The sequence below is a fragment of the Erinaceus europaeus genome, chromosome 2, assembly GCF_950295315.1.
Source record: "Erinaceus europaeus chromosome 2, mEriEur2.1, whole genome shotgun sequence".
Classification (NCBI taxonomy): Eukaryota; Metazoa; Chordata; class Mammalia; order Eulipotyphla; family Erinaceidae; genus Erinaceus; species Erinaceus europaeus.
Genome location: NC_080163.1, coordinates 188600099 through 188618555, shown reverse-complemented (window position 1 = coordinate 188618555; position 18457 = coordinate 188600099). Strand labels below are relative to the sequence as shown.

The 18457-nt window shown below is 48.8% G+C and overlaps 1 protein-coding gene across 5 annotated transcripts in view; it reads left to right on the top strand.

Moving 5' to 3' along the window:
- Positions 1–18457, top strand: part of SPTBN4 (spectrin beta, non-erythrocytic 4) — a 128424-nt gene that overhangs the window by 28763 nt on the left and 81204 nt on the right. For 4 of the 5 annotated variants that reach the window (XM_060185944.1, XM_060185945.1, XM_060185947.1 and 1 more), the window contains exons 3-12: positions 1725–1876; positions 3762–3935; positions 7866–7957; positions 9654–9734; positions 11922–12037; positions 14180–14292; positions 14380–14567; positions 14671–14788; positions 16445–16603; positions 17781–18083. In XM_060185944.1, coding sequence (XP_060041927.1) covers positions 1725–1876; positions 3762–3935; positions 7866–7957; positions 9654–9734; positions 11922–12037; positions 14180–14292; positions 14380–14567; positions 14671–14788; positions 16445–16603; positions 17781–18083 — 1496 coding nt within the window. Of the gene's footprint in view, positions 1–1724; positions 1877–3761; positions 3936–7865; positions 7958–8526; positions 8560–9653; positions 9735–11921; positions 12038–14179; positions 14293–14379; positions 14568–14670; positions 14789–16444; positions 16604–17780; positions 18084–18457 lie in introns of those variants that run through there. The other variant, XM_060185948.1, reaches the window with a different exon arrangement.

Below are 18457 nucleotides of genomic sequence, written 5' to 3'. Positions count from 1 at the left end.
AGAAATGGAGAGAGGAGGGGAAGATAGAGAGGGGGAGAGAAAGACAGACACCTGCAGACCTGCTTCACTGCCTGTGAAGCGACTCCCCTGCAGGTGGGGAACCGGTGGCTCGAACCGGGATCCTTATGCCAGTGCTTTGAGCCACGTGCACTTAACCCGCTTCACTACCGCCCGACTCCCAGGTCTGTAGGTATCTTTTTTCTCTTACGCTATTTCCCTTCCTTTCTCAGTTTCTTTTTGACCTATCGAATAAAATAAAATAAAATAAAATAAAGGAAAATATGGCCACCAGGAGCAGTGGATTCATAGTGCCAGCACTGAGCCCCAGCAATAAGCCTGGGGGGTGGGGGAGAAAAGAGAAAGAGAGAGAGAGAGAGGAGAGAGAGGGGAGAGAGAGATGCAAAGCACTGTTCCACTGTTTATGGAACTTCCTCCCTGCAACTGAGAATTCAGGGCCTCAACCCAGAGCCCAGGTCTTTGTGCACGGTCATAAATAAGTAAATAAATAAATATTGACAGGCAGGAAGGTGGCACAGTTGATAAACTGTTGGACTCTCAAGCATGTGTTCTCAAATTTGATTCCAGACACCATATGTGCCAGAGTGATGCTCTGATTTTCTCCTTTCACTTTCTCTCTCATAAATAAATAAATAAATAAATAAATCTTTAAGAAAATTTAGAAAGTCGGGTGGGGGAAGGTCACTGAATCAGTGGTGGAATACATATCTTACTCTCTTGTCTCTGGCTATCTCTCCTCCATTATGCCCAGTTTTCCCATCCCCATGGCGTCTGCCTCTACTTCCTCCTCTCTCTTCTGGTATGTCTGGAGCCTTCTCCTGGACTGACATTCTTGTCCTCTGGCCCATCTTTTCTCCAGCAGCCAGAGGTATTCCTGAAACGGGGCTTTTCATCCTGCCCCTCTCCTCTTTAACCCTCCGTAGCCCCTCACTCTATTGTTCTGTGTACCCCCAAAACAGACAAACAAACAAACAAACATCTGAACTCTGGGATGGGAAGACTCTAGAGCCTAGAATAGTGTGTCACTGAAATATTTATTGAATGGTTATCTACTCTTTATTGAATGTATCTATTGAACAAAACTGACTGGGATAGGAAGTAGATGGTTTCCTGTGAAGTGACATCTCAGAAAGATGTTGAAAGGCAGCAGAAGGTCAGCAAAGCACCCCAGACAGGAGAGGCCACCTAAGCGTTCTGATTTTTTTAAAAGTTTTAAAAAATTATTTTTATTTATTGGATAGAGACAGTCAGAAATCGAGAGAGTAGGGGGAGATAGAGTGGGAGAGAGACAGAGAGACACCTGCAGCCCTGTTTCACCACTTGTGAAGCTTTCCCCCTAAAGGTGGGATTGGGGGGCTCGAACCTGGGTCCTTGTGCACTATAACATGTGCGCAACCTGGTGTGCCACACCCGGCCCCCCTGCATTCTGATTTTTTAGAAATATATATTTGTTATTATTATTATTTACAGAGCTCTGCTCCGCTCTGGCTTATGATGGTTTAGGGGACTGAACCTGAGACCTTGGGTATGAGAGTCTCTTTGCATAACCATTATGCTATCTCCCCTACCCGCAGGTCTGATTTTTGTAGAGACCTGGGCTTAAATAGGGCTTAGCTTGGCTTGGTGGAGGTTCAGGGTCAAGCTGGAAGGGATCTGGGGATCCTGGGCTGGTGGTGGTGGGGGGCTCATCTGGACCTGCCCTTCAGATGAGCGGGAGGCCGTGCAGAAGAAAACCTTCACCAAATGGGTGAACTCGCACCTGGCGCGCGTTGGCTGCCACATCGGGGACCTCTACGCTGACCTCCGTGACGGCTTCGTGCTCACGCGACTCCTGGAAGTGCTATCTGGGGAGCAGCTGGTGAGGCGACCTGAGGGCTGGGCGCTGGGGGTGGCCCTGGGGTTTCAGGCTAGGCCTCCTTGGGAGCCTGGTTAAATGAAAGGATGGAGCCTCATAGGTGGGTCAGAGGCCACACCACTGGGAGGGCGTGGCTACGACATGTGGGTGTGTCTTACAGAGGGGGCGTGGTTTTGCCTTGAGCGTGGCTTACACAGAAGCTGGTTTTTGAAGAAGGGGAGGGGCTTGGATTTGGGTGAAGCTTTTGGTCAGGGCCTGCCTATAGAGTGGGAGCTAACGACTTTGGAAGGACTGGAGCTTCCCACCCGGAGTGACCTGAGAGTAGGATGGGGCTTAATCTGTACGGGATTGGCTCAGAGCATTAGAAATCATGGCTACGGTCTGAGGAGACAATATAATGGTTCGCAGAAGACTTTCATGCCTGAGTCTTCAAGCTCCCAGGTTCAATCCCCAACACCACCACCATAAGCCAGAGCTGAGCAGTGCTCTGGTTTTCCTCTCTGTATGTCTCACATTAAATAAAATATTAAAGAAATAATGACAAGGAAATAATAAAAAATATTTTTTAAACAATAGGCTGCACAGTGGCACACTTGGTTGAGTGCACATGTCGCCATGCTCAAGGACCCAGGTTTAAGCCTCTGGTTCCCACTTGCAGAGAGGATGCTTCACAAGTTGTGAAGCAGAACTGCTGGTCTCTCTCTCTCTCTCTCCCCCTTCTATCTCCTACTCACCTCTCAATTTCTCTGTCTCTATACGATAAATAATACTTTTTTTAAATGGCAAGGGCTAGCGAAATAGCTCATTTGAATAGAGCTGCTTTGCTGTACATGGGACCCAGGTTCAAACCTGCCTTTTACTACATTAAAGGAAGCTCCTTTAGTGCCCTTCCTTCCTTCCTTCTCACCAGAGCTGCTCAGCTCTGGCTTATCGTGATGCTGGGGATTGCACCTGGGACTTTAGATGCCTCGGACATGAAATTTTTTTTGTTTTCATAACCACTATACTATGTTCCCAGTACCATTTCTTTTACTCGCTACCTCTGCTTCATTGCCTCTCTGTCTCTGTCTTTAAAGAAAAAAAAAAAAGAAAAGCAAAAGAAAAAGGAGGGGATGGGTGGTGGCGCACCTGGTTGAGCACACAAGTTACAATGTACAAGGACTTGGGTTGGAGCCCCTGGTCCTCACCTGCGGGGGTGGGGTGGGGGGAAGAAGCTTTGCGAGTGGTGAAGCAGTGTTGCAGGTGTCTCTCTGTCTCTCTCCCTCTCTAACACCCCCTTCCCTCTCAGTTTCTGACTGTTTCTGTTCAATAAAGGTAATTTGACAAAATTAACGAAAAAGAAAAAGACAGATAAAACATTGGGAGGGGATCGACTGGCCACAGGCAGGGGGCGGGGCTTCACGACAAGGGGTGTGGTTTCAGGTGGGAGATGAGACTTCAATAGAAGGGGCAGGGGCAGGAATTTGCAGATGGAAGGTTGATACACAGGAAAAGGTTTGGCTATGGGACATTTTTTCTTTTTCTTTCTTTCTTTTTTTTGGGGGGGGCTATGGGACTTCTAGTAGGACTTCTTTAGATGGATTGGAGGGGAGCTAGAGTAGCGTTTATGCAACAGACTTTCATGTCTGGGGCACCAGAGGGTCCAGGTTATATCGCTGACATCATCACTTGTCAGAGCTGAGCATAATAAAAAGAATACAGAAATAAAAATAAAAAAGGAAAGTAGCGTAGAAGGATTGTCTTGAGTCTGACAGATTTAAGAGGTGTGGCCTGGGTTTAGCACCCAGTGGGCGTGGCTATGGGGGTGAGCTTCTTCGCAAGGGATGAGGTGAGCGTCTCAGTGCTTTTGGCCAGCAAGCACGGATCTTCACCACCTCTGCTGCCCTAGCCCAGGCCCACGCGCGGCCGCATGAGGATCCACTCGCTGGAAAACGTGGACAAAGCGCTGCAGTTCCTGAAGGAGCAGCGTGTGCATCTGGAAAACGTGGGCTCGCACGACATTGTGGATGGGAACCACAGGCTGACCCTGGGGCTGGTCTGGACCATCATCCTGCGCTTCCAGGTGACCCCTCAGTGACCCCTGTCCGCTACACTCTTTCATTCCCCAAAATATCCCCACTGGGGCTGGCGAAATAGCTCACTTGGATAGTGCGCTGCTTTGCCATGTGCAAGATCCAAGTTCGAGCCTAGTCCCCGCTGCACTGAAGGAAAGTTTGGTGCTGTGATATTCTCTCTCTCTCCCTCTCCCTCTCTCTCCCCCCCTTCTCTGTCTCTATCTTAAAATTAAAAGGGTTGGCTGGGTGGTGCTGCACCAGGTAGACTGCACACACTACAAAGTGTGAGGACTGGAATCCAAAACCCTGGTCGCCATCTGCAGGGGAAGAAGCTTTACCAGTGGTGAAGCAGGGCTACAGGTCTCATTTTCTCTTTCCTTCTGTTTCCTCCTTCGCTCTCAACTTCTTTCTGTCTCTGTAAAAATAAATATGAATTGAAAAAAAGGAAAACAAACCAAAATATTCCTAATATGTTCCTGGTCCCCTGTTCTAAGTAGCAGGAATGAAAATAATGATAAAAATAATTAATCATTATCACCACTATCATCATTCACATATTTTACTGTGTTCTGGACATTATTCTAAGCACTTAACATCTGATACACATAATAACCTCCCTAAATTAGGTGGTAGTTATTATTTCCATTTTCCTAAGGAGGAAACTGAAACCCATCAAGGTGAAGTAATTATGCTCCAGGTCTCACAGCTAAGTAGTGGGATGGGGAATCCAAATCCAGATAGTCGAACTGCAGTACAGAAACAAAACAAACTTCCGTGATGGAAGAGATAGACAAATCGCTTCTCTAGGAAGAGAAGTGAAAAGGCATTGTCCAGAAGCAAATAGATTATAAGATAGTAAGAGGGACATGAGACACTACGTAGGTGGTGTTTCAACTTTTGATGTGATTATCAGAGAGGGCTCTCTGAGAAGGTTGAATGACACAGCTAATAAGTGAATGAAAGGTGGAAAGCATCCCAAGCATCCCAGGCAGAGGACACAACAGAAGTAAAGACCCCCATGTAGGAATGAGCTTGGCATGTTGGAAGTCCAGAAGGGGGCCAGAGAGGTGGCTTAGTGGGTACAACACATGCCTCCCCCAGGTGTAAGGCCCCGAGAGACCACTGAGAACAGAGACAAGTAGGACTCTGTGGATAGTGAAGTAGAACTTTAGGGACTCTCTTTTATTCATAAAGAAAAATTTAAAACAAACCATGCAGGAGGTGGCACAGTGGATACAGATTTGGCTTCCTGAGTCTGATCCCAAGCACCACATGTGATGGGGGCATGGCATCACGCACCAGGATTGTGCAGGAACTGAACCGAGCAATAATGCCGGTAGCAAAAAAAAAAAAAAAAAGACTTTGCCAGCACTATGAATCCACTGCTCCTGGCGGTGATTCCCCCCCACCCATTTTATTGGACAGGACTGAGAGACCTTGGGAGGGGGAGGGGGAGTAGAGAGTGCAAGAGAAAGACAGACACCTGCAGACTTGCTTTGCTGCTGGTGAGGTGTCCCCCCTGCAGCTGGGGAGAGGGGGCTTGGACCCGGATCCTTGCACTTCGTACTATGTGCGCTTAACCAGATGTGCCACCGCCCATCTCCCCCCCAAAACTTCTTGATGTCATATCAAATATAGTTTCGGGGCTGGGTGGTGGTGCTCCTGGTGCAGCACACATGTTACAATGTGCAAGGAACTGGGTTCAAGCTCTTGGTCCCCACCTGCAGGAGGAAAGCTTTGCAAGTGGTGAAGCAGTGCTGCAGGTGTCTCTCTTCCTCTCTATCTCTCCTTTCCTCTCTTGATTTCTGGTTGTTTCTATCCAATCAATCAATCAATAAAGATAATAAATAAAATTAAAAAAGGAAATATAATTTCATGTGAGAGAGAAAGGGAGGGGAGCTCAGAGTAATACTCCTGTGTATGTGGTGTTGAGGGTGGAGTCAGAACCTCAGGCATGCAAGTCATACGCTCTGCCGGCTGAGCTATCTTCTCAGCTGCTGTCTCTTTCTTAACATTATTTTATTTATTTATTTTTGAAACAGAGAGAAACGGAGACAGGAGGGAGGAATAAAGAGGAATATTGAAATGGAGACACTACAGCCCTGCCTCACCACTTATGAAGCTTCCCCCATGCATATGGGACCTGGGTCATTGTATATATAACACGTGCACACAACCAGATGTGCCACCACCTGGGCCCCCCTTAGCTGCTGTCTTTTAAAGTATATTCCATTTGTTTTATTTTAATGAAACAAAAAGGTACAGAGAGAAAGATACAAAGAGACTAGAACACTGCTCAGCTCTGGCTTATGCTGGTGCAGGGTATTGAACCTGTGACTTTGGTGCCTCGAGCATGAAAGTGGTTTTGTATAACCATTATGCTGTCTCCCCCATCCTTTAGCTGCTATTTATTTATTTTATTGAGATAGAAAATGCAGAGCATGGCTTCACCACTGAACCACCTTCCAAGCACCCCCCCTTTTCATTTTTTTAAATATTTAAAAAATATTTATTTCCTTTTGTTGTTATTGTTATTGATGTCATTGTTGTTGGATAGGACAGAGAGAAATGGAGAGAGGAGGGGAAGACAAAGATAGACACACCTGCAGAGCTGCTTCACCGCTTGTGAAGCGGCACCCTGGCAGGTAGGGAGGGGGTGGGCCGGAGGGGGGCTCGAACCAGGATCCTTACGCTAGTCCTTGCACTTTGTGCCACGTGCGCTTTACCTGCTGCGCTACCGCCAGACCCTCCCCTTTCATTTTAAAATTGTTTCTTTGTTTGCTTCTTTGTTTTAATGAGGGGCTTCACAGCGTTAGGCTGACCTTTTCAGGTAGAAACAGAGAGACAGGCCTATGATAGTTTAAGAATAGTGGAAAGAAGGGGTTTCTAAAAAAATCCTATCGGGAGTCAGGCGGTAGCGCAGCGGGTTAAGTGCACTTGGACCTGCGTAAGGATCCCGGTTCAAGCCTCCAGCTCCCCACCTGCAGGGCAGTCGCTTCACAAGTGGTGAAGCAGGTCTGCAGGTGTCTTTCTCTCCCCCTCTCTGTCTTCCCCATCTCTCTCCATTTCTCTATTCTATCCAACAATGATGACATCAGTAACAACAATGATAATAATGACAACAATACAAAAACAAGGGCAAAAAAAAGGGAATAAATAAAAATTATAAAATCCTATCATGGTCCAGGAGGTGGTGTAGTGGATAAAGCATTGGACTCTCCAGTGTGAGGTCCTGATTTCAGTCCCTGGCAGCACTGATGTCTGGTTCTTTCTCTCTCCTATCTTTCCCCTAAATAAAGAAGTGATATCATAAAAATAAAATCCTATCAGAGGCTTACAGAATAAATAAATATAAAAAAATAGAGGATGGAAGAGAGAAAGACACCACCGTACTGAAGCTTCTGCCAGTGTAGTGAGGGCTAGGTGGAAACTGGGTGATTGATGTTCAGGACAGAGCAGGTACATTATGAGCAATTCCTCTGGCTCTAGATCCTTTATAATTTGTTAATCTGTTTTAATTTTTTACTTATTTTTTTAAGAGAGAACCAGAGTATCATTGTGACACATGCAATAGCAAGATTGAACTCAGGATCTCATGCCTGCAAGTTCAAAGTTTTAACCACTGTGCTTTCTTCTGGGTTGCATTTAATTTAAAAAAATGTCTGTATTTATTATTGACATAATAATAAATAGGGTAGACACAGAGAGAAATTGAGAGCGGAGGGGAAAATAGAGGCAGAGAGACACCTGCAGCTCTGCTTCACCACTTGTGAAGCTTCCCACCTACAGTTGGGGACCAAGGGTTTGAACCTGGGTCCTTGTGCACAGTAATGTGAACATTTAACCAGATAAACCACCACCTGGCCCCAATTTTAATGTTTAATTTTTGTGTGTGTGTGTGTGAGAGAACTTTTTTTTTTTTTTTTGTATCCTCACAGATTCAAGTCATTAAAATCGAGACTGAGGACAACAGAGAGACGCGCTCGGCCAAGGATGCACTGCTTCTGTGGTGCCAGATGAAGACAGCTGGGTGAGCCCTGCGCATAGTAGGGGCTGTGACCCAGGGGATCTGGACAGCTGTGAAGAGGGGCAGCCCCCAGTCTCAGCATCAAAAGTTACATCGGGGGGGTCGGGTGGTAGCGCAGTGGGTTAAGCACACATGGCAAGAAGAACAAAGACCGGCTCAAGGATCCCAGTTCCAGCCACTGGCTCTCCACCTGCAGGGGGGTCACTTCACGGGTGAAGTGCTGAAGCAGGTCTGCAGGTGTCTCTCTTTCTCTCCTCTCTGTCTTCCCCTCCTCTCTCCATTTCTGTCTGTCTTATCCAACAATAACACAACAACAGCAATGGCAATAATAACAACAACAAAGGCAAAAAAAAAAGTTGGGGGGATGGCCTCTAGGAGCAGTGGGACAGTGGATTTCTAGCGCAGTGCAGGCACCAAGCCCCAGCAATAACCCTGGAGGCAAAAAAAAAAAAAAAAAAGTACATCTAAAGCTAGTGACTGACTTTTTCAGATAGCAACAGAGAGAGAAGCCTACGATGGTTTAGGAAGAGTGGACAGAAGGGATTCTGGTGACCAAACTGCTCCTCTCTATCCTGGAGGAATAAACCTGCCACACAGTCCGGGAGGTCAGATACAGTGAGGAACACAGATCCTCAGGGGTCACTGCTGGAAGGGGGGATGGTGGTGCAAACTCTGATGATTCCCCAACTCTCTGCTCTGTGGGGCAGGGTGTGGGAGCAGCCTCTGGGAGGGGCAGTGCGGAGCCAGGCCTGTGTGGAGAGGGGCTTCTGAAGAATCCTGCGGTGCTGCCTGGCCCATTCTGCCTGCTCCTCCATGTGTGTGTGTTACCACCTTCATGTCCTCTTCTCTCTTCATTTCTGCCCATTTTTTTCTCTCTCTCTCCTCATCTCTGTACCTTGCTCACTGTCTCTACCCTCATCCCTTGCCTTCCTTCTTTCCCATCCCTCAGCTTCTCTCCCGCCTTCCTTCCCACCTGTCGATCTCCCTGATTCACCTGTCTGTTCTTTCTGTCTCTTCCTTGTTCATCCATCTCTGTCTTTCTACTGGTTATTCATGTAGGCGTCTACCTATCAATCATCTATCTGTGTATCCATCTAGATGTTATCTATCTATCTCTCCATCCATCCATCTATCCACCCATCTATCCACCCACCCATCCATCCATTATATATTAATTGTCTATCATCTATTCATTCATCCATCATATATTAATTATCTATGTATCTATCATCTATTATCTATCAACTTCCTATTAATTCATCTATCATCTACCTATTTCCATGTACCTATAGTCTGTTCATCAACTCATCTGTCTGTCTATTACCTATTCACCCATCTATCACCCATTCCTCTACTGATATATCTATCCTCTATCCATTACCTATTTACCTGCTGGATCGTCACCCAATATCTTTTTTTAAAAAATATTTATTTATTAATGAGAAAGATAGGAGGAGAGACAAAGAACCAGACATCACTCTGGTCCATATTCTGCCAGGGATAAAACTCCCTGCTTGAGAGTCCAAAGCTTTATCACTGCACCACCTCCCGGACCATGTCACCAATATCTTATCGCCAATCATTTCTCTATTTTATCTGTATCTCTCTCTACTCATCCACCACCTCTCTATCTGTCTATCACTGTCTCTTCTCTCCTGACTCTCTCCACTCTGCTTGTCTCTCCTTGCCACACTGCCAGTTATCCTGAGGTCAACATCCAGAACTTTACCACTAGTTGGCGGGACGGCTTGGCCTTCAATGCCCTCATTCACCGGCACAGGTACCTCCTGGCCCTGGGTTGGCCAACTGTTTTTGCTGCCCCTCCCCACATCGTGCATTCAGATAGCACCCAGATTCAGAGACCCCCCCCCCCCTCACCTATCCACAGGCACACACCCACAGATGGTGTCCAGGCCACACACCCTGTGCACATGGGAATGTGCGTGCCCTCGCGGAGTTGCAAACCCTGACCAGATGCTTGTGCACACACATCCACTCCTGTAGCTGCAATGCCCCCAGGGTGGGCATTTGCCCCCCCCCCCCCCCGTCACCATCCATTCTGCTTTATGCACAAGTGCCTCCCCCTTTCCGAAAGTCTTTCCTCAAGGTGAACCTTTTCTGGCTGAGGGGTGAGCTCTCGGATCACTGATATGTCATGATCACCCAGTTGCCAGACTGGGGAAACTGAAGCCCAGAGATGTGTGTGGGGGGGACCCGTTTTAGTGTTCTGGAAACCAGCAACATGTTTCTGCTGGACATTTCTGTGAATTCCTCTGTGGTGGGGGCCTGGGGGTGGGTGTCGTTGACCAACCGCGCTGGGCTCAAGCCCCACCTTGGAAGTTTCCTGGCTCTTAATCTGGGTATAGTTCACATGCCTGTTCTCTCAGCTGTAAAACAGGGATAGTTCCTTGGACACATGCTCGCCCGCCCACATGACAGCCGCACACACTTACACAGCCAGGGTGGCCCGCCCCCGCCCACAACAAACTGGGCTCGCAGAGACACGCCCACGATTCAAAACACGCCCAAACAGCCAAAACCACAGCTACAGTCCAAGGCGGAGCACCACCCCATCACATATATCCACAGTCCCGCCCATAATCTCCAACCCCTGGCACTCTCACTGGTGACGGTCACTTTAGTGCCTTCTGTGAGGCAGACATCGTCTGTTTCATAGTCAGTGGTTATGTTGCTCAGACACTGGTAGCTCCACTGGGAAAGTTCATACTTTAGCGAGTGCTAGGTCAGGTTCGAGCCCTAGCCACCCCATGGAATACCTGTAGGAGGGAAGCTTCAGAACGGTGGAGTGGTGCTGTGGAGTCTCTTCTTTCTGTGTTTCTCTCCCTCTACCTAAAAGCAAACAGGGGCCAAGTGACGGTGCACCTGCTTTAATGCACATGTTATCATGGACAAGGACACGGGTTCAAGTCCCCAGTCCCCACCTGCAGGGAGGAAGTTTCATGCAGCAGGTTTCTTTTTTAATTAAATTAATTAATTAATTTTACCAGAGCATTACTCAACTCTGGCTTATGGTAGTGCGGGGGTGGTGTGGGGTCGGGTGGGGAATTGAATCTGGGACCTTGGAGCCTCAGGCATGAGAGTCTTTTTTCATAACTATTATGCTATCTCCCCCACTGTGCAGGTGTCTTTCTTTATTATTCCTTCTCAAAGTCTCTCTGTCTAGCCAACCAACTATACACACACACACACACACACACACACACACACACACACACACACATGCCTGCTGGGAGCAGTAGAACCATGCAGGCACAAAGTCCAGGCAAAAATCTGGGTGACAAGGGGGAGACAGGGACTGAGCGTGGTTCATTCAGTTAAGCACACAGAGTACTATTTGCACGGACCCGTGCCAGGAACTGGGTTTGGGTCCCAGCTCCCCACCTGGCTGGGGGGATGATTCACAAGCAGCAGAGCAGGTCTGGTCTGGTCTCTCTCTCTCTCTCTCCCTCCCTCTCTCTCTCAACCTCTCTCTCTCTCTCAATTTCTGTCTGTCCTATCCAATAAAATGGAAAAAATGGCCACCAGGAGCAGTGGATTCATAGTGTTGGCACCAAGCCCCAGCGACAACCCTGGAGGCAAAAAAAAAAAAATGTGGAGGGAAGGAACTAGCCCCATTTTACAACTAAGGAAACGGAAGCATGTGCAGTAGCATCTCCAGTCTGACATCCAGGAAGCTTCCAGGATGTGCTTTGAACTCAGGCAGGTCGGTCAACGACATCCCCTCAGCCTCCCACCCCCCACAGTAGAGAAAGCACAGGGCCCAGCCCCTCACAGAGGAATACACAGACACATCCAGCACCCAGCTCACCCCTTGGCCGGATTGTGCCCCACTCCTCACCCTGGGTGGGGCTCAGACAGGGTGACCTTTTGTCCACTTGTCCACCTGCTCTGGAGACCACCTGCTGCCCACCTGCTGCCCACCTGCTTGCTGTCATCCCCTGCCCAGGCCCGACCTCGTGGACTTCAGCAAACTCACCAAGTCTAATGCCAACTACAACCTGCAGAAAGCCTTCCGCACAGCTGAGCAGCACCTGGGGCTGGCACGCCTGCTGGACCCGGAGGGTAAGGCCTGTGGGGGCCTCTAGGCCTTCCTCTGGGGAGGGGCTCTCAAATCCAGTGTCACTCCAAATCCCAGCTCACCCCCCTCCTGCCCCTTCTCCTAATTCCCATAGCCCTTCCTTTCCAACCGCAACCCCATTCCTATCTCTGGCTTCACCCCACCCCTTCCCTGCCTCCATCTCCAACCGTCTCTTTCCAAACCAGCTCCCTCTCTCCCCTGATGCCCGCCTTAGCTCCATCTCCAATATCTCCAGCACACCCCATCCCAGGCTCAGCTCCACCCCCCAAGTGACCCCCATCCCATTCCAATCACATGTTCAGTGCTGACTGCATCCCCACCCCACCCCCAGCTCCGTCTCCAGCCCCATTCCTGGTCCCATCTATCTCTTAGTTTTCACACTCCCTCCCCTCCCCCCTGTTCAGTCCATCCCCAAGCCCACTCCTGACTCATCCTCAGCCCATGGTTACACCAGAGTCTCCCCTGGCTCTGGGTTCATAGCATCTTTGCTCCTTATTTATTTATTTATTTATTTATTTATTAGCATCTACTATATGCCCAGCACAGGGTTGGGAGTTTGGGGAAAGGCCCAGCCCAGGGTCTTATACATAGGAAACTGAGTTCTACCCTCAGCACCAATGGCTGGAAACAGTGTTTCCTCTCTTTCTCATACTGACCTGCTGCGTAGAATTGATCAATTCGTAATTAATTAATTAATTAATTAGTTTTGGTCACTGCTGAGACTTTACTGCTCTGGGCTGACTTTTTCAGAGAGAGAAACCAAGAAGGGGCCAGGTGGTGGCGTACCTGTTAAACACACATTACAGTGCACAAGGACCCAGGTTCAAGCCCCTGAATCCCACCTGAATCCAGGGGGAAAGTTTCACAAGTGGTGAAGCAGGGCTGCAGGTTTCTCTCTGCCTCTCTCCCTCTCTATTTCTGTCTGTCTCTATCCAATAATAAATACATTTTAAAGGAGATAGTGAGATCAAGACTGAGACAGAGACAAAAGGAAAGACACACAGCACCAAAACTTCCTTGAGTGCACAGGGGGGCAGGCACAAACCCGGATCTCACCTGATGAAGCAGGCGAGCTGTCCAGGTGAGCTATTTTCCCCAGCCCCATCACCTTGTAGTAAGATGATAGAAATGAAGGTGACAGGTGTGAAAGCACTTGCCTGGTGTCACCAGTGAACAGTGGGCTGGAGCGATAGCTCACTAGATAGGGCATGTGCTTTGCCATGTGTGTGCAGCCCAACTTCAAGACTGGCACCACAGGGAGGCGCTGTGGTGTGTCTCTTTCTCTGTTATTCTGTCTGAGTGAAGAAGTGGCCTAGGCTGATGAAATAGCTCACTTGGATAGTGCGCTGCTTTGCTATGTATGTGACCCAGATTTGAACCCAGCTCCCACCGCACTGAAGGAAGTTTTGGGGCTGTGATCTCTGTCTCTCTACTTATATTAAAAAAAAAAAGAAGTAGAGCACTGGGGAGCTAGCATAATGGTTACGCAAATGAATTTCATGCCTGGGGCACCAAGGTCCCTGGTTCAATCCCCAGGACCACCATAAGACAGAGCTGAGCAGTTCTCTAGTTGAAAAAAAAGTGTGTGTGTGTGTGTAATTATTAAAAAAAAAAAAGAAGAAAGAAAAATAAAAAAAAAGAGGCTCGACAAGATTGCTCAGCTAGATGGAGTATCTGCTTTGCTAAGCTCATGGCCCCTACTGCACTGGTGGAAGTTCTGTGATGACAAAAAAACAAAAGAGAGAGGAAGGAAGGAAGGAAAGATGAATTATACTCAGGGAGATAACTCATCAATAGATGCATGACATTCATTCCCTGAGGTTCCAGGTTTGATCCTTGACACTGAATATGCTAGTCAGTGCTCTCACTCTCTTTCTGATGAAAATAGATACATTTTTTTTTGCAAGAAACAGTTATAGACAATTTATGGTGATTTGCATGTGTTAGCCAATGTTTAGTCCTATGAGGAAGAGCCCCACTTGGCAGATAACAGAAACTGAGTAACAGTAAGGCTGGCTCTTTTGCTCCAGGTCACACATCCAGGAGGAGGGGGCCTCTGTTCCTCCACCCTGCACCCCCAGTCCCTCTGTCAATGTGCTCCCCAACCCCCTCTGCTCTCCCTGCAGATGTGAACATGGAGGCTCCTGATGAGAAGTCCATCATCACCTATGTGGTTTCTTTCTACCACTACTTCTCCAAGATGAAGGCTTTGGCTGTTGAGGGGAAGCGGATCGGGAAGGTCTGAGGCCTAGAATGAAGGAAGCATGGGGACCAGCCGCAGAGCCTATCTGGAGAGAGGCTGGCCTTACTTTTCTTCACCTGGCAGGTCTTGGACCAGGTTTTGGAGGTGGGCAAGATCATCGAGCGCTATGAAGAGCTGGCGGCTGAGCTGTTGGCCTGGATCCACCACACTGTTGGCCTCATCAGCAACCAGAAGTTTGCCAACTCACTGAGTGGCGTGCAGCAGCAGCTGCAGGCCTTCACTGCCTACTGCACGCTGGAGAAGCCCGTCAAGTGAGGCCCCTCGCCCCTGGGCTGGGGGTTGGTAGAGGTGGCAGGTGATGGTGTGGAAGCAGGGAGTCTGGGAGTCAGGATCACTGAGCTCCTGTCCCTTCAGGTTCCAGGAAAAGGGGAACTTAGAGGTGCTGCTCTTCAGCATCCAGAGCAAATTACGTGCCTGCAACCGGCGCCTCTTTGTGCCTCGGGAGGGCTGTGGCATCTGGGATATCGACAAGGTGAGGTGGACAACCAAGGGAGAGAAGGAAGGGTGGCCCTGTGGAGTTGTTTTTTATTTATTTTTTAACTTATTTTTTATTTAAGAAAGGATACATTAACAAAACCATAGGGTAGGAGGGGTACAATTCCACACAACTCCCACCACCCAATCTCCATATCCCATCCCCTCCCCTGATAGCTTTCCCATTCTCTATCGCTCTGGGAGCATGGACCCAGGGTCATTGTAGGATGCAGGTGGAACGTCTGGCTTCTGTAACTGCTTCCCCGCTGAACATGGGCGTTGACTGGTCGGTCCATACTCCCAGTCTGCCTCTCTCTTTCCCTAGTAGGTGGGTCTCTGGGGAAGCAGAGCTCCAGGACACATTGGTGGGGTCTTCAGTCCAGGGAAGCCTGGCCGGCATCCTGATGGCATCTGGAACCTGGTGGCATTTCCAGCAGATGTTGTCAGAGCTCAAGCCACTAGCAGCTTCTCAGTTCGCCATCTTCCGGAATCTCCTGGCCCTGTGGAGTTGTATAGGTTGTGTGGTGCTCAGAGGAGCCATTCACATTGTAGATATCACGTATTGGACCTCTCACATACAGACTTTTATTTTATTACTTTTTAAAATTATCTTTATTTATTTGATAGAGACAGCCAGAAATTGAGAGGGAAGGGGGTGATAGAGTGGAAGAGAGACAGAAAGACACCTCCAACACTGCCTCACCACTCACAAAACTTTCCACCTGCAGGTGGGGACCAAGGCCTCAAACCCGGGTCCTTGTGCATAGTCAAATGTGTGCTCAACCAAATATGCCACCACCCTGCCCCTTCCTTCATCCCTTCCTTTTTTTTTAAAAAAAAAATATATATATTCCCTTTGTTACCCTTTTTTTTTATTGCTGTAGTTATTGTTGTTGTTGTTGAATAGGACAGAGAGAAATGGAGAGAGGAGATGAAGACAGAGAGGGGGAGAGAAAGACAGACACCTGCAGACCTGCTTCACTGCCTGTGAAGCGACTCCCCTGCAGGTCGTGAGCTGGGGGCTTGAACCAGGATCCTTACTCCAGCCCTTGCGCTTTGCGCCATGTGTGCTTAACCTACCACGCTACCGCCCAACTCCCTCCTTCTTTCTTTTTAAGATAGGTTTATTATTATTATTATTGAAGGGGTTGATGCTTTACAGTGCAATCACTGACACATGCATACAATTTCATTATATACCAGGCCCCCAAAGTTTTCTCTCTCTCCTCTCGCCCCAGACTCCTTTGTTTCAGTGCAATAGATCATGTCCAGTCCATGTTCCCCTTTGTGTTCTCCCTCCCCATTCAGCCTTCAAGGATTCAAATCCAACAGCAAAAAACAAAACAAAACAAAACAAAAAGCTCTTCAGTTTGATGTACTTCTTCACAGCAAAGGGTTTCACCACCCAAGCAGAAATCACCCTGTAGCATGGGAGATCTTTACACATCACACATCAGACAAACTACGTGTTGTTACCACTGTGCTAGCTCCCTGGTCCAATTTTGCAGCAAGGTGTCAGAAAGAAGCGGGTTCCCCCCCCCCTTTTTCTCTTTCTCTAAATTACATAGAGGAGCCACCAATACTAGGAATGATTTCAGACAGAGAAACCAGGGTCATTATCTTGGGAAATAACTGCTGCTTCCCATCTCCGTAGGCCTGGGGTCAGCTGGAGAAGGCAGAACATGAACGGGAGACTGCCCTGCGGGCTGAACTGATCCGACAGGAGAAGCTGGAACTACTGGCTCAGAGGTTTGACCATAAAGTGGCTATGCGGGAGAGCTGGCTGAATGAGAACCAGCGCCTGGTCTCTCAGGTATGCAATGTAGGGCCAGTCAGGTGGGGCCAGTTGTCCTGGGGCCAAAGGGAGAAACTTGAGCTCCCAAAACCCATAAAAGTATTAAACTAGCCTCCCATGTGACGAATGAGAGTGAGAGAAAGAATTGTCTTCGAAAGTGATTGGTGGAAGAAGGAAATGAAGCTGATCTCCAAGGTAACTATCAAGGAGGAAATTAGTCTCTTCAGAAATAGGGAGAATATTTGAACTAGACTTTTTTTTTTTTTTTTTTTTTTGCCTCCAGGGTTATCACTGGGGCTTGTTGCCAGCACTACGAATCCACTCCTCCTGGAGGCCATTTTTTCCCATTTTGTTGCCCTTGTTGATATTATTACTGTTGAAGACAGAGAAATCGAGAGCGGAGGGGAAGACAGAGAGGAGGACAGAAAGATAGACACCTGCAGACCTGCTTCACCACCCATCCCCGTGCAGGTGGGGAGCTAGGGGCTCAAACCAGGATCCTTACTCCAGTCCCTGCGCTTCACACCATGTGTGCTTAACCTGCTGCACCACTGCCAGGCCCCCTAAACTAGACTCTTAAGTGACAAGGAATGTTGTATTTGGTGTCCAGAATAATTCAGGAACATAGACTTGGTCTCCTAAGTAACATGATAGAGTAGTCCTGGTCTCTGGTCTCTAGGGTGATGGAAGGATGGATCTGTTTTCTGGATGACAAGTTTAGGACTGGAGATATGGCAAGGAAGTGGGCTGGTATCCAGGGCAACAGAGGAAGGGATAGCTGGGCTCCAGAGTGATAGAAAAAGGCGGGACTAGTCCCCAGGGAAACTGAAGATAGTCGGGCTAGTCTCTAGGATAACAGAATGGTTATTGGTCCCTAGGGCAATAGGGAAGGGTGGGGTTGGTCCTCAGAATAATACAGGAAGATGGGATTGGTCCCAGGATAACTGAGGGTACAGGGTAACTGGGGGTAGTGGGGCTGGTCTCCAGGGTAGCTGGTAATGGTGGGTGTGGTTGCCAGGGTAATTGGGGATAGTGGGATTGATCTCCAGGGTAGCTAGGAATGGTGGGACTGGTCCCCAGGGTGATTGGGGGTAGTGGGGAAGTAATCCCCATAGTAACAGCAGCAGGTGAGGGAATTTCTGGGCTACAGAGGGCCAAAGTAGCAGGGGAGCAGCTGCGGCTTGCCCTGCCCCAGGACAACTTTGGGTACGAGCTGCCAGCAGTGGAGGCGGCCATGAAGAAGCACGAAGCCATCGAGGCTGACATTGCGGCCTACGAGGAGCGTGTGCAGGGTGTGGCAGAGCTGGCACAGGCTTTGGCGGCGGAAGGCTACTACGATGCCCGGCGGGTGGCGGCCCAGCGGGACAGCGTCCTGCGCCAGTGGGCCCTGCTGACCGGGCTGGTGGGTGCACGACGGACACGGCTTGAGCAAAACCTGGCCCTGCAGAAGGTCTTCCAGGAGATGGTGTACATGGTGGACTGGATGGAGGAGATGCAGGTGGGGCACCATCCTGGACAAGGGATGGGGATGGGGCTGGGGTGCCGGGAGAGGATGAGGGCATACTGACACTGAAAAAGTGTCACAGATAGCTCAGCTGATAGAGTGCACACTTTACCGTATTTGAGGACGCAAGTTGGAAACACTGGGCACCACATGGGCAGGAGTGGTGCAGCAGTAACTGTAGTGTCCCTCTTCCTCTCTCTCTTTCTGTCTCTCTCTCTCTCTCCCTCACCCTAGACTTATCATAAAGTCTGCTGGGGAGGTGGAATTGTGTAGGCATGAAGCCCAGCAAATGCTGGTGGGGGGGGAAGTGTTGGAGAGATACAGAGGGAAGAGGAGAAAAAGGAAAAATGGAGACAGAAGGTACTACA